Consider the following 22,524-nt stretch of genomic DNA (forward strand, 5'->3'; position numbering starts at 1 on the left):
TCCTGTTTAGTGTTACCCTTCAATTAGAAGCACATCAATGCTTTTTTTCTGGAAGGAAGCATCTGTGCTAAATATCTGGCTAAATCTCTTTCTGCTCTTTGAACTGCAATTATCAATGAGGACAAGACAAGGAAGAGGTTAAAAGAGGCTATAGACAATTTAGGGTTTTTAGAGCTTTTTTATGCAAATTCGTTGGAAAGAGCTGAGCATTAGATTTAAAACTAAACCCTGGGTGTAACAGTTCCGTTTTCAAATCAGATACAGGTGCCAGTTATTGTGACACCTTGTACTCCTTTGTCCAGTGCTCTTCTGACTCCAGATAGCAAACTTTGTCTAAGATATTTCATAAGAACGAAACTAAAGCACCAGAAGTGATAGTTTAAGTAGCTGCTAAGCTGTCAAGATCTTCAGATCATGTAGCTGCTTCAACCAGGATAAGAGTTACCACAGGCTGCAGCCTTGACATGCAAAAAATAATCCATCTTCCTTTAGTAAAGAATCTAAAAACAAGTGCATGTTTCTTTGTCTAATTCTGGAAATAGGTTAGGAACTAGGCATGCAGTTATGTCATGTGAGGCAGTTTTACATTGGGAAAAGAAAGGAAACTTGCACCCCTGTTTAGGGAGAAGGTCACAGCACAAATCATCAGCGCCTGGAGATGCTGCACAAGTGTGAAGCAAGAAACTAGACTCGAAATTTTGCTGCTTACAAAATTATTTAATAGGTAACAAGTGGTGGTTTAGTCAGGTAAGCTATAGTTGGAAATAAGCACCATGCAAGGATATATTTAATTAGGCATAGGCGGTCTTTCCTTAAGACCAGTCTATGTGCAAAAGATGGAAAATATTTTATTTCTTTAGTACTATATTACAAAAATCCTAAGACTTAGCAGGTACTGCTTCCTTTCTGCCCCTTTAATCTCTAGCTAGGCACTGTGCACTAGTCCTGTGAACTCTTACCTGCTCTGGAAGAGAGAGATCCAATATAAAATTTTAGCACACAACTCTAACCCTGAGAGCTCTCTGGCCTACAGGATCACATCCAAGATACAAACACCATGCAAAGCCTATCTACAGACCTCACTTTCCTATGTATTAATTCATCTGAGAGGACCAACAGGCTGGACACAAGGCAGCTGTTAGTCTTAGACAACTGGAATGTATATGAATGCTATTACTATGGCCAAGTGGCCTACAAAGGGAGCTAGAAACCTGGATTTTTCTGTCCTGGATTGGAGAGCATTCACCCTTTTCCAGGTGTGCTGAACTTTGCATTTAGACTAGCCCAAGAGTAATCACAGTTTAGCTAAGGCTAAGGTCTGTGTAGCTTAGGCTGTCTAGGTAAGAGAAAACCAACTTGCCCTTTGAAACAACAGAAACACCTGTCAGTAAGTTGCATCAAGAATTTGCAGAGTTTGTCTCCTAAACATAAAATGAACAGAGTGACTCTGATAAAACAAAGGTGCTCAGGAACTATCACAAGTTTGTACTGCAGCCCTTCTTTAGGGAAAAACGTCTGCTCGTCTTCGCTGTGCATGGCATGGAGTTACAGCTTGTTATGGAGCCAAGTGCAGGAGGTACAGTCCAGCTTTGGACAACCAACATGAGGGGAAAGAAGATGCTGCAGGAGTGAGTTTCCTGTTGGTTTCCCAGCATACATTGTTCGACAGGAAGCCTTTGTAGCATGAAGAGTCGCTGAAATGGCTCTCACTGTATCTGAGAGATTGCAAGTTCTGTCAGTAGCATCAGCACTCCAGAGAGATATTGGCTGTGTAGCATCTGCAAGAAAAAAAAAAGGCATGATAAAAAAAACTGCCGTTGCCAGATTTCCACACCCTCAAAGGCTTGGAGCCAAGTGCTCCCTGTGCTGAGTCAGCTGCTCTGTTGCTGTTTGCAAGGTATCCCAGGATCACCCTATTTTCCCTGAATATATATATATATATATGATGTGAACTCTATCCCCATTAGGAAAAGCCATGACTGAATTTACACAACACTCATTCCACAAGAGCACCCTTCTACAGAAAGCCTGAGATATCTTGTGTTTACCTGCCTGCAACATAAAAAGTTGTTTCAGCCACTTTTAAGCTACTACAGTTACAAGCAATGTAACACTAACATTCTAACATTCAGTGGTTTGCAGTTGCCCTACCAAGAGCACATCATAGACAGGCTAAGTTCAAGCAACTGCATTTACACAAACTGTTCTTTAACTCAGAAGAAATTATTGCCAAGGATTTATTCTCAATGGTTTGAAGGATATTATGTGGATATCTATAGGAAGACCAGCATCTTTATGAAAAGGGTTACATGTGAAGGAGTCTTCTGTCTGTGTCTTAATAACTACAATATTAGAAAGCTAGTGAACTTTTTTTAAAGGTTTTGGATTAAATTTGGTATCTTTTTAAGTCCAAAAAAAAGTTCTTTATAGCCAAAGAAACTTTCTTGTTCATACCACAGCTAACACACCTATTTCTGGTCCAAGACTAGTAGCTTCTGCTGCAACACAGTAGTAAAATACTGTCCTGACAGCTGTCCCAACTTCAGAACTGAGTATGACTAGTAAATGCTTAAGAGCTTAGCAACTTCTTGTAGGAAACCATGCAAAAGAAATGTGAAGCCTTCAGGTACAGCTATTTTATTTGGCCAGCATTAGGACAACCTGCTCCTTAAAGCCTCACCTTAACAATCCCATCACAGTGTGCCGAGGCAATCGCTGTAGAAACCTTCACCAGTTTTGTGGCTGACAGGTGGATCTTAAAGTGCCTGTGGAAGTGGGAGTAAAGGCAGTCCATGAAGACATCCACTTCTTCCTGAGTGATCTCCCCCGGAGTTTTTTGGATGGTGTCCCACAGGGCTTTAGCATCCTCTGGGTGGATGGCATATGAGATATCCAGAGGCTGGGGCAGGCGGGGGACAGAGAAGACGAGTTCCACGGCAGAGGTAGCTTTGTCCACTTTGCACCCAGTCCACATGGCCACCATCCAGGTGAGGCTGAAGGGGCTGATGGCCAGACGGCGGAAGATGCAGTCAAAAGTCTTCTGGAACCAGTTTCCAACAACAGACATGTAACTCTCCGCCCCGTTCGCCAGGAACAGAGGTAAACAAGTGAAGTCCTCGGGCATGTTCTCGGAAAGATCATCTCCATACACGCAGCAGAAACAGCCTGACCACAGGATCTTGTCTTCTGAGTTTTTGGGGGAAGCTCGTGACCTTGAAGAAAGCTGGGATGGGGAGAAGAAGCATTTGAATGCTACAGAGCAAGTATGACTTTTTTTTTTTACCCAAAAACAGTTTTACAGTTTCAAGTGTTTGGTAAAAGTTTTTTTCTCAGGATCTCGCATGCAACATCCCTGAAAGTTGAGTGCAGTTATGTTGAAAACAGTGGAAAAAGCATTTTTAACTTCCTCAGGAACAGTGCTGCAATCTGAGTTTATGATGCTTAATTCCAAAGAGGCAATCCATGGTACATCCTACAAGCACTGCCACAATGAACTTGACATTTCAGTAGCACATTTGACTTGGGGCAAAGCATTTCAGAAATATTAATTAGACTTGAGCTGTGGCCAGGAGGGATTATATCAGCTTTATCCAGGACACTAAATAACCCGAGTTCTGGCAGTAAATTGACCACTGAACTAAAACATAAGACAAAGATTGCTCTGTATAGTCTTGCTCTGATCCTGTTGAGGAGTTGAACTTAAAGTTGCAATTAACTGTATGCGTTGCTTAGGAGATCACAGAACCACAGGATCAATTGGGTTGGAAAAGACCTCTGAGATCACTGATTCCAACCTGTGTCTGAACACCACCTTGTCAACTAGACCACGTCCAGTCTCTCCTTAAACACCTCCAAGGACAGTGACTACATCACTGTCCTGGGCAGCCCGTTCCAATGTCTAATCCCCTTTTTGTGTTAAGAAATTCCTCCTAGTGTCCAACCCTGGTGCAGCTTAAGACTGCGACGCTCTGTTCCATTTAAAAAATAGACGGGACTCAGTTTCATTCAATCTCAGTGGATGCTACAGTAGTTACTCCATACAGCTAGGAGTTAAGTTTTCCGGTGGTTTCTTTTTTTTTTAGAGAGGGTTTCACGACGGTAAAAACAACTCGTGGCACGCAAACCTCGATCACCAAAGCCGCCGGGCGGGCTCCTTACCTGCACAAGGACGGCAGGCTGGTCCTGCTCGCTGCCCTGGAGCTCGGGCAGGCTGGACAGAGCCACTTTGATGTCCAGCTCGACGCCCACCTCCACCGCCAGCCCCTTCTGCCTCTCGGCGGCGATGAAGGCGCCCAGCAGCCGCGCGTAGTCCCTGAGGCGGCCGCGGCAGAAGCGGTACAGGGGGGTCACGCTGTACAGCGTCCAGGCTTTGCGCAGGAGGAGCGCTGTTCTCTGCGGATCCCCGCTTTCCTAGGGCAGGAGGAAAAAAAAGGCAATGCCGTTAAAATGCGTTTCGCGAGCGGGGCAGCGCGGCTGAGGGCACAAGGGAGGGGAAGCGGGGGAGACGGGGAGGTGCCGCCGCCGCCGCTTCCCCCGCCTCAGCGGCCCGGCCGTACCTGTGAGAGCGGCGCCGGCAGGATGAGGCGGCCGCTGGGGCTGTTGCCGAGGCGGCCGTAGGCCCGTCCGAAGGGCAGGCCCCGGGAGAGGCGCCCGAGGCTGGGCAGGGTCCGGGCCGCCCCGTCCTCCGCAGACTCCACCGCCATGGCCGCCATGGCCGCCGCCGCCGTTCGAACCCGCCTCCCGTCAGCCCCCGCGCGCGCGGGGCGCGCCCCCGCCGCCATCTTTGGGACGGGCGGGAGGGAGGGAGGAGGCGGCGGCGCCGGGGTGCTTTCCCCTCCCGTGTCCTTATTTAAAGCCTCCCGCGTCCTTATTTAAAGCCTCCCGCAGGCCCGTGGTGGTGCTCCCGTGTTTCTGGCTCAGGTGCAGCCGCGGGATGGCCCTTCCCCGGCTGCTGGCGCGGGCGCTGCACCGGGCGGCCGCTGTCTCTGCCCCCGCGGCACCAGGTGAGGAAGGAGCGCTTGTCTCATCCCGGAGGTTTGGGGTGTCCTTTTCTCCCCTCGGGGAGTTTCAATGTGCTTTTTCTCCCCGGGACACAGGTCAGGGTAGTCCACACACTCGTTTAATATCACACTTGCGATAAGTTATTTTGCCTGTATCGCTTTAGTAAGTGTCTTCTCTAAATCGTGTTTCTGTTTGAGTTTTGGCGTCGTAACGTGAATCGCGATTCCAAGTACATCAAGACCAATTAAGTCTAGTTTTTTTTCTGAGCTTTTACTTTGGTTTTGACCCCCTATCCTCTGCAGCAAGCAGTTTGTAAACAGCAGGGGTGGCTGAATGCCTGAGGTAATAGCTGGCAAACAAACCCTCCTTTACTCTTAATTGTAAAGGCTGCGATGGAGGCAGCAAGATTGGCTCATGTAATTATTTATATAGTCTAGGTAATGGCATCCTTCCGACTTCTTGCGAGCAGGACCTCTTTCGCATTCTGTAAACAGTGTGCTTGGTTTTATGCCTTAAGCCGTGGTTACAGGCACACCGGGGTCTGTGCAAGGCCTTCTGCAATCCTGGTTCAGGCCTTTTCCCAGTAGTTGCAGGCAGGAAACTTCAATTTACACGGGCAGGGTGGGTGTCTGGTTCATGCATGTTTCAGTCTTGGCTTGTCAAGCCCCCTTGGTGCTGTGTCTTCTCTTCATCAGGAGCTGCAGTGGCAGCACAAGGGGCAGGTTTAGATTAGGTAGTAGGAAAAAATTCCTGCCTTTGAGGGTGGTGAGGCCCTGGCACAGGTTGCCCAGAGAAGCTGTGGCTGCCCCATCCCTGGAAGTGTTCAAGGCCAGGCTGGATGGGGCTCTGAGCAACCTGGGCTAGTGGAAGGTGTCCCATTAGACAGGGGATTGGAACTAAATGATCTTTAACATTAACCCAAACTGTTCTGTTATTCTATATTTGAATGTGGAATTGGCAGCATCCCTCAGGACTGATCTGTCTGTGGCTTTTCCTTCTCTCGTGCCTGAACTTTGCAGGGCAACAGTTTGCAGCAAGGCTGTGTTCAGATTTCTGTATGAAAGTTTGACTGAGAAACAGAAATAATCCCATTTAAAATATGTTTGGACTAGCCTCACTTAATATTTATGTCTTGGTATCTTATTGCAGATATATATGCAGTAATTTCTCTGTATAGGTCTGAATTGTTTTGGGAGGGGAAGCTGTCTAACTATTCTGTCTCACTTGTCTCCAAAAGCCATGAGAGGTTTTGTTATTTTTATTCAAGACTTCAACAGTTTTGTCGTTCGGACCAACACGTGTGGAGAGCTGCGTTCAGCTCACGTGGGACAGAAGGTGACCCTGTATGGATGGATTCAGTACCAAAGGTAAATGCAAACCACAGTGAAAATGGAGGTGATTATTTGTCCAGTGTATGCTCTAGGGCTGGATTCACACCCTGCTTTTTATGCTTCAGGTTATCTTTTCATGTCCTACCGTGCTCCCTTTTGAAGTGATTAAACCAGTTGAGAAAAAAGTCAGATCAGTATTTCAATTTGCAGAGTTAGATACAGATATTAATTTATCCTCACTGCAACACTGTAAAGCAGTAAAGAATTATTGTTGTTGTATAGGAGGGAAATGAAGAAATAGCTTATTTATAGCAATTCTTACAGCAGTGAGCAAATAACTTCCCTGTGAGGGTGGGGAGGCCCTGGCACAGGTTGCCCAGAGAAGCCCCATTCCTGGAAGTGTCCAAGGCCAGGCTGGATGGGGCTCTGAGCAACCTGGGATAGTGGGAGATCTCCCTGCCCATGGCAGGGGGTTGGAATGAGATGAACTTTAAGGTCCTTTCCAACCCAAACCATTCCATGATTCTACAGCTTCTTTTATATAGATTCCTTAAATTTCAAGCAAATGATGATGTTTGTCTTTTCAATCCCAGCATCTAATGAAGCATATTTAAAGAATGCAAGATTTTCTTAAAAAGTATTAAGAAGAGGTAGTAAACAGAGTAAACTATTGGAATGTGAATTCCAATAGTTTGCTGTAGGTGGTGTGATATAATCTCTCCTAATGGAGTTGAACATTTTATAAATGTCAGGTGAAAAATGTGGACAGTGCCCCAAAATGTCCTGTTCGTGGCTGTGTGCTTGTGCCATGGAGATAGATCCTGTGGCTTGGATGAAGTTAATTTGTCAGAAGTTGCCTTTTTGCATTTCACAGCCCAGAGAGGCTGGTTTTTGTCCAGCATTGTCCTCCAGTGATGATCTGCATGGATTTTATTTTTTTTTTTATTATTTTAGGAGGTCCCAAGCATCTCATCTTTGAACAATTGTAGATGGGGATCCAGGAAACAGAATTAGGATTATTGTAATGTGATTGTTGTGATCTTGTTTTTAAGGACAGCCAGGGCATTTTCCATTTGACAGTTTTTTGATAAAGTACAATGGCAGCTATCTCTGCTGTAGCTGAAGAGATTTATGATTCTGGGTTTAGCAGTGTGGAACTTTTTATGGGACCTTCTTGCCTTATGATTGGATTTTTTTTTTTTTTTAAAATCCATGTGACCTTTAGCTTTATTGCTCATTTAATTGTGTTTAGCTGAATGATGTTTCCCAGCAGGAAAATGCACGTGTCTGGAATCCCTGCTCAACGTGGATTAATGTTCAAGTTAAAATCCTGCCTCTCCTGGTTATTTGCACATTGGTTTTGGCTGGTCACAATCTGAAACAATTTGTTCAAGTTGGGTTCAGGTGTGGGAAAAGTGTCTGTATGTTGAGCACCTGGAAGTGCTTTGAGATGAGTCACAAGGTTCAGAAAGCAGCCCGTTGCCACGTGCTTTAAAAAGTAGAAACTACTAAATTTGTGAAAAAACTGTTTTCCCTTTTGTGTTTTTCATGGATCAGACAGGGCCTGTTTCTGGTTTTGAGGGATTTCCAGGGACTGACCCAGATCATCATTCCACAGGATGAGGTAAGTGCTACCACAATGTGAGTCTGTGTTTTTGTTTTCCCTTTGATAGCTTGGGTCCAGCAGACACAGGGAGCAGAACCAAGTGCTTGGTCAGACCCAGACTCACAAGGAGGTTTAAGTGCAACAGAAACATTAGTGCTGTTTCCCCTGGCTGGAGAGTGATTTTAGATTCAAATGGGCCGTCAAGAAATGAGGTGTATTTGCCCTGTCCTTTGAATTTCTGTGAGACTTTGACATCTCCTTGCAGGCACATTCCCATGTGAAGAAGCTCCTGTCTAATGCCCCAGTGGAGTCTGTGGTGAGAGTGACTGGAATCGTGTCCCCTCGGCCGCCGGGGCAGGAGAATCCGGTGAGGATGGTGGGGTCTCTCAGGGGTTTTCTTCCTTGTGGAAAAGAACACTGGATGTCTTCTTTTATGGTTGTGTTTGTGTCGTAGCATTGCCATGGGTTCTAGGTGTGTGACAGCCTATCCTCGGATAATGTGAGGTGAAATAGCTGCTATGACTTGTAACTTAGGAGCGCCTCAGAGCACATTGCAGGCACCCACAAATTAAACTGCATCCCAGCTCTTTGCAAGGATGATGGCTGGCTTTTCTAGGCTTTCAAAGTGTGAGTGAGAACTTTCTTAAAAATAAATACTGTCATTGCAAGTTCCACAGTGTGTGATGACCTGTTTCTTACTCAGAGTAGATTTTGCTGTTCTCATTCAACCTCAACAGAGGCTGATTAATTTTTTAATGTTGTGTGTTCCTCAGCTCTCATCGTAATCAGCTGTTGGTTAATCTGTCAGGATTGTGCATATCACCATGGTCTAAAAAGAGAATCTAGATTTATGATCATAACTTTTTGCTCTGACCACTTGTAGATGTCCATGAAGCATGCAGGCTTCAAGCAATGCCTTTATTTCTTTTATTCACGTATCATTTTGTTGGAAGGTTGTATGTACTTTCTCCTGGTAAATAGCAAGAGTTCTGCAGGATCAAATGAACTTTGCTGTGCCTCAGTGCTACGTGAGGGAAGCTGCCTGCTCTCCCTTGGGATCGAAGAAAGAGAAGACTAGTTCTGAGAACTGGTGTTCAGAACTGGAAGTTCTGAGAAGTTCCTCACAATTTGCCTTTTTTGGCTTGTATTAAGGGCTGCTGCTATTGTACACTGAAACACACATTGTGGGGTTCTTCTGAGGTTAACGGTACTGACTGGTTGTATTTTGTTCAAATGTGTGTGCCCTAGAAAGGGCTGAGCCTGACTTCCCTCTGCTCAGCATGTCCTTTGAGGAGAAGGCACAGGAAAAGTAATTGTGTTTCTTGGAGAGACCACTATGCTCCTGGGAAAGAACCTGCTATCTTTGGTGAGGTGACTTGTGTTTTTCTGAGCAGAAGGGAAACCTAGGAGAAATCTGTCCTTGAGAGAAGCTCTCTGAGTTATATACACTGTGTTAGAAGGCAGGGAAGATAATCACATGGTTTCTTTTTTCCCTTCGACCATCTGTGAAATACCTTTGTCCAATTGTTTTGAGGTTTAATTTTTTTCTTGCCTTTTTGCTTCAGAAAATGCCAACAGGGGATATTGAAGTGAAAGCAGAGACTGCAGAGATCCTGAACTTCTGCAAGAAGCTGCCTTTTGAAATCAAGGATTTTATCAAGGTGTCTGTTCTTTTGTTCTTTTCTTTTTTTTTTCCCCAAAGTGGTGGCTTTTCAATAAATTGGGAATTTACCTGTGTTGATGGCAAAACATCTGAGAGCTTAGTCTGGTTCTCCCAACTTCACTTTGGGGAAATGATGATATTTAGAATAGAGATGCTCCTTTTTTCCTATGAGGATGTATTTCCAAAAGCAAAGCAGAAAGCAAGGCTTGAGTGATTCCAGATTTCAAAATGTCAGTGTCAGAACTGATAGTAAAGGGAAGAGTGAAAGAATGGGGCTATGCTGGCTTTTTCTTTGAGTTTGAAACAAAAGAGGCAGCTCTTATCATGGCAAATGTCTGGTTTTTTTTGAATTATGGAATCAAAAAATGGTTTGAGTTGGAAGGGACCTTAATAAAGATCGTCTCATTCCGACCACCTGCCATGGGCAGGGACACCTTCCACTAGTCCAGGTTGCTCAGAGCCCCATCCAGCCTGGCCTTGAACACTTCCAGGGATGGGGCAGCCACAACTTCTCTGGGCAGTTTGGGTTTTTTTTTTTTACAGTGATTGTCGTGCATGAAAACACTCTGTGGTGGATGCTTGTGTAGGTTACAGGCAGTGGTTGGTTTGTGGCAATTGAGGAGCATTCCTTTTTAGCTTCTCCCTTTTTTCCTGTGTCTTTGGGAGCAGCTGCATGGGACATGCAGTTTGAGTCTTGTCTCTGAATCCCAGTTCTCTCTCCTCCCCAGAAGTCGGAGGCCTTACGGATGCAGTATCGCTACCTGGACTTGCGCAGCCTCCAGCTGCAGCACAACCTGCGGCTGAGGTCACGGGTGGTGATGAGGATGAGGGAGTATCTGTGCAACCTCCATGGTGAGACATCTACTTGAATAACAGTGTGCAGCAAAGAACATTTTAACTCTCCTTTCTGCTGTTTCCTGCTGCTGGGAGAAATCCCAGCCAGCTACTCCAAACCGGTCCCACTTAGTAAGGACATGTCTGCTTGTGCTGGGGTCTTTAGAGGGTTGTTGCCAGGCCTGAAGAACAATGTTGAAATCTCTTGGCATGCTGCAAGCCAGTTGTTTCAAATTAGCTGATTCCAGTGAGAAATGGTCCTTTGCAAGTAGTTTCCCTCTTTTGGTCACCCAGTTGAGGCATGTCAGAGGGATGGATCTGTTTTAGGGCTTTTGCTTATTTTAAACACAGACACCTTTTTGGAAAAGCAATGCCTATTTCAGAACAGATAGAGAATGAACAATTTTTCAGCCTGTTTGGAGTCCTCTGTCATCAACAGTTCTGGCAGGACATCAGGGTAGCTCAGAGCCTTTAAATCTGTCATTACAGGAATTATTCTTAGAAGCAGCAGCCTGTAGATTTTGGAGAGGCTCCGTGGTGTGCTAGATGACCCATTTGGCTGACCGACCCTACTCTAGCTTACTCTGTCATATTAGTTCTTCCTGCTCTCAGCATATTCCATGTTTGAAGCATGTGTTTGTTCCAGGGTTCGTGGATGTAGAAACTCCAACGCTCTTTAAAAGAACCCCTGGGGTATGTATGTGATGCTTTTTGGCCTCCTGCAGCTGCACAGGCAGTTCATGGTGGAATTTTTGTCAGTTGCCACTCAGCCTTCATTGCTGTTCCCTCACTAAGTAACAGCTCTTTTAACTTCTGATATGATCCGTGGATCCTTTTAAAAGTAAAGGGATAGAAAGGGGAGAGGTGAAAACTTGTGTCTTAGTTTTGAACCTTCAGATGAGTAAAGCTTCTGTCTTGTAGAGCGTGTGTTGGATGCAAGTCTGTCCTGGGATTATAAAACCAAAAAACTTCCTTAAAGCACTGTCTTCCCAGCATTTATCTCTTAACCAGTAGGTTATTGCAGTTGTCATACTCAAGTAAATTTAATTTCTGAATTTATGTTCCTTTCTTTCACTTCAAAAATAGTCACAGAGAAGAGAGCTGTAGCTGAGGAATTGTTGATGCAGCGAATGTGGAGTTCCTGCATTTAAACCCCTATCTTGGGTGGGGTATTATCCGTGTATTATGCATTAGTCTCTCAGACCAGGAGGTGGAGAATTCTCCTTTGGGATACTTTGGACCAAGTTGGTTAACAGATTTTAAGTGTAATTTACAAACAGCCACTTCCTCACAGGTGGGATTTCATAATGGGGAAGTAGGTCCTTTCCCCTTGCACTTCCAGTCTGTGCTCTGTCAAGAATTGGGGCCACTTACTTGTTGAACTCTGTCAATTTTCTTTCTGATGCTTAGGGAGCCAAAGAATTCCTTGTGCCCTCAAGGGAAGCAGGCAAGTTCTATTCCCTGCCACAGAGTCCTCAGCAGTTCAAGCAGCTCCTCATGGTTGGAGGCCTGGACAGGTGAGAGTTTCTTGGAGTCCTGTTCTGTGCATGTCCTGTCCAGGGTTGACTTGCTTTGATCTGTGAAGTTTTAGGTACTTCCCCCAAAAAACTTACTGCCAAGGGTTTTGTGTTTTGAAGAGGAGTCCTTAAGTACTTGACACTTTCCAGCTAGGCCAGGCTTTTTGCCCTTCCAGTCAGAGGAAATGTATCCTGTTGGAAGGCTGAAATCTTCACTGCTGCTTTAATAGCAAACCTGATCTGAAGCACAGCCTGCCTCAAGGGTGGAAAATGCAGTGTGTGAAAAAAGCCTCTCCAAGAGTAACCTACAGAACTAATTGAGGCAAGACTGGGCTGCTGAGCATAACTGAGACAGGGAAAGCATGTTCTCAGGGTGCTCGAGTACCAAGTTTTTAACTGGGCTTTCTTCTTCAAATAAAATTGAAGGAGAGGGAGGCAGTTCTTCACACAGTGAACTGCAGGCCAGGTCTTGTCTGTGAATTTTGCATGGCTGTTAGTAGAGAGGGAGGTGAAAAAGAGTTGAGTATAGTGCTGTTGGGGACCAGCTTGCCTGGCAGCCTCCACATGCCTCTGGAAGATATGGTTGGAGATGGGTACAGTTGCTGATGCAGTTGCTGCCACTCAAAATGTCATGCTTTTCAAGGGATGAGAACAAAGATCGTGTGCTGCAAAGGGAACAGAACACTCTCTCTGTTTTTTTTTTTTTTTTTCCTCATTCTCTCTTTTATGATCAATTCTATAGCCACAATATTGATTGTGGCTGTAATTTGGGGTACTTTAAATTGTTATCTAAGTAATAGTGCTGTTGCAGGTACTTCCAGGTTGCTCGCTGCTACCGAGATGAGGGTTCACGGCCTGACAGGCAGCCTGAATTCACACAGGTAACCAGCTCATGCTGCTGCCTCAGCCCAAATGGCTTTTTTAGCTGTTTCCCCCTCTGAAGGCTTGGTTTGTGCTAGTCTGGTGCTGCTTTTGGAGGGGGTACAGAGTTGTTTGGTGCATGTTTCACAGACACAGCCCTTTGTGCTTGATGATGCAATCTCTTTCTGTCCTGCTGGGTCAGGCATCCCATTCCTCAGCCTTGAGATCCCAGGCAGAGTTAACCTGGTTCATTCAAGGCTGCTTCTTATGTCTTTTTTGTCATTAGCTCATTGGGCTCTCTGAGGAGGTGGTTTCCTGAGTCATCAGGCTGTAGGGAGATCATAATCACATCCCCAGCCTAATGCAATTGTGCTGTGATGTCATGTCATGTATTGCTTCTTGTTTTGCCACCTTTGTGCTCAGGAAATTCTACAAGTTGCAGTGTGAAAGCAAAACCTGTAGCTAATGTTGAATTCCCCCTCTTGTTCCCTGTTTTAAGATAGATATAGAGATGTCATTTGTAGATCAAGCTGGGATCCAGAGACTGATAGAGGGCCTCCTGCAATATTCCTGGCCTGAGGAAAGAGGCTCCATTACAACTCCTTTCCCTTCCATGACATATGAGGAGGCACTGGCTGAGTATGGGACTGATAAACCAGACACTCGCTTTGGTATGAAGGTGAGGGTTTGCCCACTGGAAACCTGCAGCTTTTCCTTTTTGTTAGCCTTTTAATAATCTTTACATCATGTATACATGATTGGCTGGAGTTCTGAGTGCTGTAATTTACCCAAGGGGTCTGTCCCATCAGACCCCTTTGTACAGGTAACCATCTCTTGGAGAGGAGTGAGTTTGATTAGTTGGCTGTAGAAAACATATGTTTGAATAAAATTTTATTTTCAAGATAATGTGTTGTCAGGAAGCAATGCATCTTGAGTGTTTTAGGAGCAAAAGCTCCTAAAAGGGAATAGTGTGGAAGGTGTTAAGACACAGGTACAAGACTTTTGCTTCATGTTCCTACTACTAAGGCTTTTTCCCATCTGTCCTTTCTCAGATAGTGGATATCAGTGATGTTTTACGACTATCAGACATTCAGTTTGTGCAGAATGCACTCAGTTACCCACGTGGCACCATCAGAGCCATTTGTATCCCTCAGGGAATGGTAAGTGATGCTTTGACGTTCCTGCTTGTGGTTTATGTGAAATAAATAGAATGCCAATCTGAATTTCTTTGTTAGTATGGAAATGTTCCTTGCTGTTTCTGGTGTCCTTCAGGGAACTTGAGATTGTTTGTAATCAATGTCAGGTTGCACTGAGTGGTGTTAGAATGGAGATGATCAGGTGATGGGAAAACTGTATTATCCTTAGGAAGGGGAAGAAGAGAATGGAGCGAGCTGCAAGATCCTTTGAAGACAGGGAATCCTCTTGGGGTTTCACCTTGCTTTTTGTCAGCCTTTTGATGTGCATCTCAGTAATAAATTGTGCCTTGTGGCAAGAGATTGAAACAGGGCTGGGTATGACACAGCTCAGGGCTAGGCAGAGAAAGGTCAGGGGGTTAGAAGTCCTTCTCATGTTTCCTTTAGCTGCATTTGTGGGCACAATTCGTGTCTTATTTTGAGGATGTCACGGACCAAATCCAAGGCTGACAATAGATGTAGAAGATTGTTTGACACAGCCAGATATTTTGGCAGGGAAGCAGATTTAATTCTGGCTGTGGGCATCTTTGTAGCTTGAACAGTATGGAAAAAATAAATCCACTAAATAATGAGTTTTATTTTGGGAATAGGACTTCCTGGTTTCTCTTGGGACTCCATTTTAACACAAAGTGCAAGTTAGTGGCTTCCCACCAGAGGGCACTGAGGTGTGCGTTTGAGCAACACAAAAGTGGAATCTTGAGCCTTTCTGAACACTAGAGTAGATGAAAAAAATTAAGATCTGGATTCAGGTCCTCATTTACCGTGTTTCGTTGCATGTGAGAGTCAGCCCAGTTGGTTTCTCTCTGTTCCTCCAAATTGAGCTCTGCCTTCCCCATCAGCAGTGTGGTGGAGTAACCTGCTTTCTGCAGGCTGGAGGCACTTAGTTGGTGTGATCTGACCCTGCTGACCAGGTACATTTATCTGTACACCTAGAGGGATCTCTTCCTGAAAGGAGCCCTTGGAGAAGATGCCCAGCTACAGCCCAGTGCCGTGGGCCCTGTCCTGTTCCACAGCCCTCATAAGAACTTGTGCTAGAAGCAAAAGCATTTGAGAAGTTTGGAAACATAGTAATTTGAATCCTAATCAAGCTTTCCATGGATTTAGCTGATCTTTACTGTCCTCTCTTGTTCTTTCTCCAGAGGTATCTTAAAAATAAAGACTTGGAGTCGTTAAAGGAGTCTGCAAAATCCCAGTTTAACCAGGTGAGACAGAAATGCTGCTGAGTTATTGGAATGGGTGAATGACAAAGTGTGTTTAAGGGCAGAGGAAGGTAGAAGAGCAGTTTTTAATAGCTGAGAGTCAGTGCCTGACCATGTGATGCTTCAGGGCAAGAGAGGGCAGCACTGCACTGAACATACTCTTATCGTTCTTCAGGAAATCATGGAAATTATCCGCAGGCCTGATGGGAGCTTGAAGTCCCTGCTTACCAAGTTTCTTGGTGAGAAGCAGCAGCTGGAGCTTATCCAAGCACTGAACATGCAGGTGGATGATGTGGTGCTGCTGGCAGCTGGTGAACACAAGCAAGTGGTAGGAGGCATTTCTTGGCTGGCTGTGTGAGTTGAGTGTTGCTGCTGCTGATGTTATCTGACCTTAGTCTGATTCTTCTTATTATTTAAATAGGTCATCGTCTAATTTTCTGTTTCTCTGGAGCAGAAGCTATAGCAACAGCAAATAAGGCATGAAATGTACCTATTATTTTTATTGCCCCCAGTCAGATTCTGGGAGAGCATTGTAACTGAAATGAAGGCTGAAATATAAAAAAAAAAAAACCACCCTGCAACAAATCAGTGCCTCCTTTTCCTTCACCTTAACTTAATTTTTAAAACATCAAGCAGATTGGAAAACAAGGTCAACTAGGTAATTTTGTCTCCCATAAGTGGGTGACTTATTAGCAGCACTGATGGGAAATTCTCTCCCTACCCTTCTTGCCAGCAGATTTTGCCTTCCAGACATTGTTTTATTACAAGGTATTGTGCTCTACTTGATAGCCAGAATTTTGTTGTACCCTCTGTCTCTGTGCCTTCATTTCTCTGTCTGCAAAGTATAGAACTTCCATGTGCTCCTCCAGTTAATCCACATGTGTGGAACTTGAGGTTAGTCTAAAAAAGTTCTGCAAAGAGGGAAGAGTTGGAAGAAAATGGACTTTCAGGCTCCTTACTTGTTTCTTGTCAAACCCTGGAGCTGCTGCCGCCTCAGCAGGAAGGGGATATATTTCAGGATATAAGGCAGAAGTGTTTAAGGCAACAATGCATTACAGTTGATGCTGCCTTTATGAAACATTCTCTTTGCCTGGTTGGTGTTTGAGTGACTTCCCTGATGGTGAAGTTGCCCTGTCTCATGCTCTCCCTTCTCTGTTGCAGTGCTCTGCCTTAGGAAGCCTGCGGTTGTTGAGTGCCAGCCTCCTTGAGGCAGCTGGGCTGGCACTCCGTGATCCTACGGCTTTTCACTTCCTGTGGGTGGTGGATTTCCCCCTTTTCCTCCCAAAGGCCGAGAATCCCACTGAACTGGAATCTGCTCATCACCCCTTCACTGCCCCACATCCTTCAGATGCCAGCCTCCTCCATTCTGATCCCACAAAGGTAACTAACTTCATGCCTGCCGTGCTGGCTCTTTTACAGCAACTCAAGTGGAAAACTAGGCAAGTGGCAGCTGGTTTTAGTATAAAAAGAGATGTTGTTTCATGGAATTGACTGCACAAGGAAGACATAGATCTGTTGGAATGAGTCCAGAGGAGGCCATTAGGATGATCAAAGGGTTGGAGCACCTCTGCTATGAGGACAGGTTGAAGGAGCTAGGGTTGTTCTGCATGGAGAAGAGAAAGCTCCAGGGAGACATTAAAGCCCCTTCCAGTGCCTAAATGAGCTACAAGAGAGCTGGAGATGGATGTTTTGTAAGGGCAAGCAGAGATAGGACAAGGGGAAATGGCTTTAAGCTGAAAGAGGGTAGATTTAAATTGGATATTAGGAAGAAATTCTTCCCTGTGAGGTCGGTGAGACCTTGGCACAGGTTGCCCAAAGAAGCTATAGCTGCCCCATCCCTGGGGCATCCCTGGAAGTGTTCAAGGCCAGGTTGGATGGGGCTTGGAGCAACCTGGTCTGGTGGAATGTATCCTCTGCCTGTGGCAGGTGGTTGGAACAAGTCCCTTCCAACCCAAGCCATTCTGTGATCCTGTACGTGTCTGTTTGGAAGAGATGGCTCTCCATTACTCTGAGTGGCAGTATCCATGTGTGCCCCTGACAAAAGGAGCTTATAGGAAACAGTTGTCTAAGGTGAGAAGTCTTTATATTCTGACCCATCCGATTTGCTTCAGGTTTTGATCAATCCCTACAAAAGGATTTGGGCTGTTTCCACGTCTGTCAGAGGCAATCCACACCTCCAGCAGGACTAGAACCTGAACTGCAGCATAACCCCAAGAGACCAGCATTGTAGTGTTTCATGGCTTCATTCCCAGAGTGTTTGCCATTGTTGTGCAGGTTGTTGTTGGATGCAGCTGTGCCCCAGCCTCGCTGAGGTGCCTGTTCATTCCTCTCTGCAGGTCCGTAGCCAGCACTACGACCTCGTGCTGAATGGCAATGAGGTTGGAGGTGGCTCCATCAGAATTCACAGTGCAGAACAACAACGTTTTGTGCTGGAGAAAGTGCTGAAGGTAACACCTACAGATGTCTCTAATGTTCTCTTGGAGATTTAAAGGACTAATTAGTTTAAATGTTAATTTAGTATTCTGAAAGAAACACTCATGTGCTTCTCAGATAAAGAAACATAACTCCTAGCCCTGAGCAATGGATGATTTAATTATATCTTCATCTTGTGTTGCTGATAGGAAGAGCATTGCTTGTCCAGTGACACTTGGGTAATTTTGCAGGAGGATTCCGAGGTGCTTTCCCACCTGCTTGAGGCTTTGGAATTAGGAGCTCCCCCTCATGGAGGAATTGCTTTAGGTAAGTAGCTCTCCAGATGCAAGTGTGTTGTGCCCTTTTTTTAGCATACTAGACCCCAGGAACAAGCTTGTTAGGAAAAGCCTTGTCTCCTCCTGATGGAGGTGGCTGTTCAGGTGTTGATTTTGGCACATCTGCCTGGTAACACTGGGCTTACACGGTGCTTCCTTCTCTGCAGCAGCTTTGGGGAAGGAAACAGAGGTCTAGTCACCAAGATTAGGTCATCTTTGTTCTTATTCCTGTGCAACCAGAGCGGGATCCCTGTACTTCATACCTGGAGGCCTGGGACAACGGGGTACTTTGTGTTTCACAGCCTTGCCCTCTGCTTCAGTCTCACTTCCCTTCTCCCTTACCTGTTTTGCTCACTAATTCAGATAATGTCAGGATCTTTTTTCTTAGAACGCTGCAAGTTTGAGGTTTAATAAAAGAGGGAAAAACCCCCAACCAACCAACAACACCCTCCCCACACATGCCAAAACAAACGAAAATGCCTACAAAAAACAGAGGTGACATTTTAACCTGTGGTCTCTCAGTGTGACTTCCCTCCATCCAGACACCCAGAGGCTCTTGTTCTTTTTGAATTCCTCCCAGTTACTGTAATCCTTCCGAACTGGTTGACCAAGAGCTCTGAGTGGTCAGGCAGAGCCCTGACAGTGTCCTGCCGCTTAGCTGCCCCAATTTTGTTATGCTGTGTTTGCAAAGACAGTGTCTCTGTCGTTGCAGAACTTTGTGTAATATTGAAAGGCTTTATTTTGGTCGGCATTTCTGCTCTCGAGGCAAGTCTGTTTCTCTGCTACCGCTTGAGAGTAATTTTTTTTCCCCCTTATTTGCTTCACTCTTTTTCTTCAAGCTCAGTAATATTACCTACTCAATCTTTCTGATTTTTCTGACTCAGAGGAAGTAATATAGAGCCATAACTCAAGTGGTTCACTAATTTGTCATCTTCTTCTAGGACTTGACAGGCTGATCTCTCTCATCGTTGACGCTCCAAGTATCCGAGATGTCATTGCATTTCCAAAATCCTTCAGGGGACGAGACCTGATGGCCAATGCTCCAGACTATGTCACTCCAGAAGAACTAGAGCCCTATCACATCCAGGTTTCCTGGCCTCTTGAAGAAAAAGAGGCAAAGAAAAACTAACTTAAAGCCAGTGATGTAAGCTGCTCTGTGTAACCAGAGGTGGTTACAGCCTCTAAATGGATTCAGTTCAGAAAATGTCACCCTGCTGTTGTGGCAGGGTGGGGGACAGTCCAACCCCACTGTACTGTGGCAGTTTCAGGATTGAATGGGAAGTAGATATGAGGACTCCCTGATAGGAATTCAGCTTTGGGCGGTAATTGGAAGGAGAAGTAGAAAAGCAAAAGAAAAGAATATAATTTTAGAATAGGACATTGAGACTGTTTGGTTTAGGGTGTCATTAGAGGGAAGATGGATTCTGATTTTTTCCCAATCTCCACTTTTAACATGTCCCTTGTCAAGTATTTCTCCTCCCATCTGGAGGAGATAGCTCCCCTGGCAGGACAGTTTGTGTTCCTGATAATCATTAAATCATGTCAGCTGAGCACTGTGACAATAAAGCTGTGCTGGGCCAAGAGCTCTGGACACTGCACAGAAAAACTTCAGTGCAATCAGCAACTTGTCTCATATTGGAGGGTACAAGATCATGCAGAACTTTGCCATGGGGAGTTCATGTTCAACTGTGTTCTCCCTTCAAAGGAGAGGGAGAAAAGCATCAATAATGTTTGCAACAGTTGTCCTCGTAATACTTGTCAAAGAGGTGATGGTCTGTCTTTGGGGCCTGTGGTCCCTGTGCTTTCCAGCACAGTAATTCAGAGTTTGTATGTTTATAAATAAAGTTTACCTGGCAATGTGGTTTTGGCTGAGCATACCTTTGGGCTTTCTGTACAAGAGCAAGCTGCTTTTCCTGGGGACCCCTGATCCCTCCAGGAGATGACAAGAAATCTGTGGCAGCACAGCAGGGTTGCCAGTCTTCTGTGAGTTCTGCCTGGTGCTGCAAACCCCCTGCTACAGTGGTGAGTGATGCAGCAGCACATTCCTCCCAAGTAAGTGTTCATCTCTGTCCCACACCAGAGCATCCACAGTGCAGGAGTGAACAGCATCCTACCTGGCCAGGCCACTCAGCTTTGCTCTGCAGTGTGTGTACAGCAAGCAGAGGCACTCCAGTGGGTGTTCTCCACTTTGTGTTTAGGCTGGAGAAAGCAGAAAACTGGCAGGAGGAAAGGAGGGAGTTCAGGAAGCTGAGGAAAAGAGAAGGAAGAGATGACTTGATTAAGATCAGAAGATCGTGCGAAGGAAGAAAAGCAAAAGCTACTGTGTCCCAGCTGGGAAGGACAGGGGGAGACACAGGCCAGAGGAAGTGCATGAGGACAGAAGGAAGACTACAATTCTTGGCTGAGCTGATACAGAGCTCCAGCCTTCTGCTGGAGAACCTTTCCTGTAGATTCTATCAATTCTTGGTCTGCTCCAAGGGTTATCTGCTAATTGTGGGATAACATGGCATGGTGATGCATACTGTTGTTTTTTAAATACTGGACTGTCCTGTTGATAAGAATCAATAAGGGAGGTGGCTCTTCTTAAGATTGGGGTTTTTTTGAGTGTCACCCATAGAGAAGTGACAGTAGAGCTGACTTGCTGCTGCTGCTTTCCAGGTTATAAAATTAAGGAGTTATGCGTGTAAAAGAAAACTTAAATCCTCTCTTATCTCATGGTATGATTGTTATTTTCGGTCTCAAAGAATGGTTAAATGTTATTTAAAGCAATCCTGGATTTGTGTTCACGTTCATTCTAACCAAATGCTGAATTCCTTCATTTTTGCCTTGTATCAGGTGTTCATTCTTATCTTGAAGTTAATTCACCTTTAATTTACCTCTTTTTTTTTTTCCTTTCCCTGAGGAGAAGCTGTCAGTAATGGAGTGAGGATCAGTTTTCAGAGAGAAACGGATTTCTAAGCAGATGCATGTTAAGCTGTGATCCTTGTGGGTCCCTTCCAACTCAGGACATTCTATGATTCTAAAAACAATTTGTTTTTTGTTATTGCTTTTGGAAGAGGAGAGTCACCCTATGACAGTTATACCAGACATTTTCATTCCCTCGTTAGTGGTGATATGGAATAAAACCACTACAGGCTCTGTGTTATATTCAGACTGCTGGTTTAGAAGATGCTGAATTTTGTTATTTAGTTTCTTTACTGGTAGTGTGATTAAGATTTGCATGGAATTTGCATGGGATCATCTGTGTTGCCACAGCAGGGATATCAGAAGCTTGTTTGAGGTAATAGAATATAGGAGATAAGTTACTCTGAAAAGTTCTTTGCTCCCCCCCAACTATTATTTATAGTAACTGTGAACATAATGTGCTGACATTTGCTTTTTAATTGTGAAATGAGGGGCACTGTGTCGCTTGGTCAGTACCTGTTTGCAAAGGCAAATGCTGTTTACCTCTGACAAGTCCCAAATTAGGATTATCAAGCGTTCAAAGGGAAAGTGATGCTCTAAGAGGCTTAGGCAGAAATGTAACACTGCCTGGAACATTCTTTTTGTGAGCACTCGTTAGAACATGTGAGGGAGCTGTCTCCGAGCCCTCCACGTCCCTCTTGTGCAAGCTGCTTTGTGTGGTGCTTGTTTACCCACTGCTATATTAAGGACTCACTGCAGTTATAAGTGTGTGACACAGCTACAGGGGGGAAAAAAATCCAACAAAACATGTTGTTGGAGCTGCTGCCATCCTGCTTCAATTAGGTCAGTGGAAAAGATGCGTCCCAAATCCGTGCAAGCCATTTGTGCTTGGACTTGTGAATGAAGGTGGCTTACAAGACAAGTGTGTGAGTTTGCCAGTGTTGTGTGAATGTTGCCACAAAGAGGATATTAATTTTGTTGTTGTTGTTTTATAGGGCATTGTGAAAGGTTTTGCTCGGGCTTGTGGCAGCCTGATTTACAGAAAATCACTGAAACCACAGTCTGGTTGGCACACTTGGCTGCATATCTTGGTAGAAGCAAGAATAGACAGGCATTACAAAGAAATCCATGGAATTCAGGGGTGGTCATATTGCAGACCAGTATGTTCGTGCTTGCTGGAGAAAAGCTGCTGGCCTGTGATCCTGAAAATAGATGTTAAAACCAGCACAGTGTTATCAGAAACACCTTTTAAAAATAATCCACGAGGTGCAAGATTTCACAGGCCCTCTGTTGCTTCTACTCCTCATTATTTTTCCTGTGTCAGACAGACCTGTGAAGAAATGCTGCTATGTCAGCTGTGATAGAAGATGCCAAGTTCTGGACTCCTATTAAGAGTTAATCTTTTCATGAAGGGTGTGGTGTGTAAGAAGAAGCTGGTGGGTCTGTATCGCTGCGTGGTTTGACATGATTGGGTATTGGTGGCTTTGTTGGGAATGGAATCATCAGGGTACTCCCTGAGGATTTGTGTTGGATCTGTGCTAAAACAGATCAGCTTCTGCTTTTTGAATATTCCCTGGCATGGTCTTCTCCACTCCAGAGAACTTCACGACTGCGTGGATGGGATGTGAACATCAGAGGGGGTGATAGGATTGTACAAGGAATGCACTT

At 45.0% G+C, this 22,524-nt stretch overlaps 2 protein-coding genes across 3 annotated transcripts; one reads left to right on the forward strand and one right to left on the reverse strand.

Moving 5' to 3' along the window:
• Positions 1–20: 20 nt before the first annotated feature.
• On the reverse strand, positions 21–4,823 carry CENPL (centromere protein L). Its single transcript, XM_051806869.1, has 4 exons — positions 4,557–4,823; positions 4,159–4,410; positions 2,681–3,223; positions 21–1,778 (listed from the first exon to the last, which is right to left on the reverse strand). The coding sequence occupies exons 1-4, from the start codon at positions 4,779–4,781 to the stop codon at positions 1,707–1,709; spliced, it is 1,092 nt and encodes a 363-aa protein (XP_051662829.1). The 5' UTR covers positions 4,782–4,823; the 3' UTR covers positions 21–1,706.
• Positions 4,824–4,861: 38 nt separating this feature from the next.
• Positions 4,862–20,826, forward strand: DARS2 (aspartyl-tRNA synthetase 2, mitochondrial). 2 transcript variants are annotated; one of them, XM_051806169.1, is made up of 17 exons: positions 4,862–5,003; positions 6,269–6,368; positions 7,890–7,956; positions 8,204–8,305; positions 9,504–9,599; positions 10,330–10,453; positions 11,082–11,128; positions 11,846–11,952; positions 12,764–12,833; positions 13,313–13,492; positions 13,866–13,973; positions 15,146–15,208; positions 15,381–15,533; positions 16,367–16,585; positions 17,542–17,652; positions 17,869–17,944; positions 18,894–20,826. In XM_051806169.1, exons 1-17 carry the CDS (start codon positions 4,934–4,936, stop codon positions 19,079–19,081), a joined length of 1,881 nt encoding a protein of 626 aa, XP_051662129.1. In that variant the 5' UTR covers positions 4,862–4,933; the 3' UTR covers positions 19,082–20,826. The 2 variants fall into 2 exon arrangements, with proteins under 2 accessions (XP_051662129.1, XP_051662138.1); XM_051806178.1 differs by lacking the exons at positions 17,542–17,652; positions 17,869–17,944; positions 18,894–20,826 and having other exon boundaries at positions 15,381–15,559; positions 16,367–16,507.
• Positions 20,827–22,524: the final 1,698 nt, after the last annotated feature.

The sequence above is a fragment of the Manacus candei genome, unplaced genomic scaffold (assembly GCF_025592945.1).
Source record: "Manacus candei isolate 608988 ecotype Guabito, Panama unplaced genomic scaffold, ASM2559294v1 h1tg000005l, whole genome shotgun sequence".
Classification (NCBI taxonomy): domain Eukaryota; kingdom Metazoa; phylum Chordata; class Aves; order Passeriformes; family Pipridae; genus Manacus; species Manacus candei.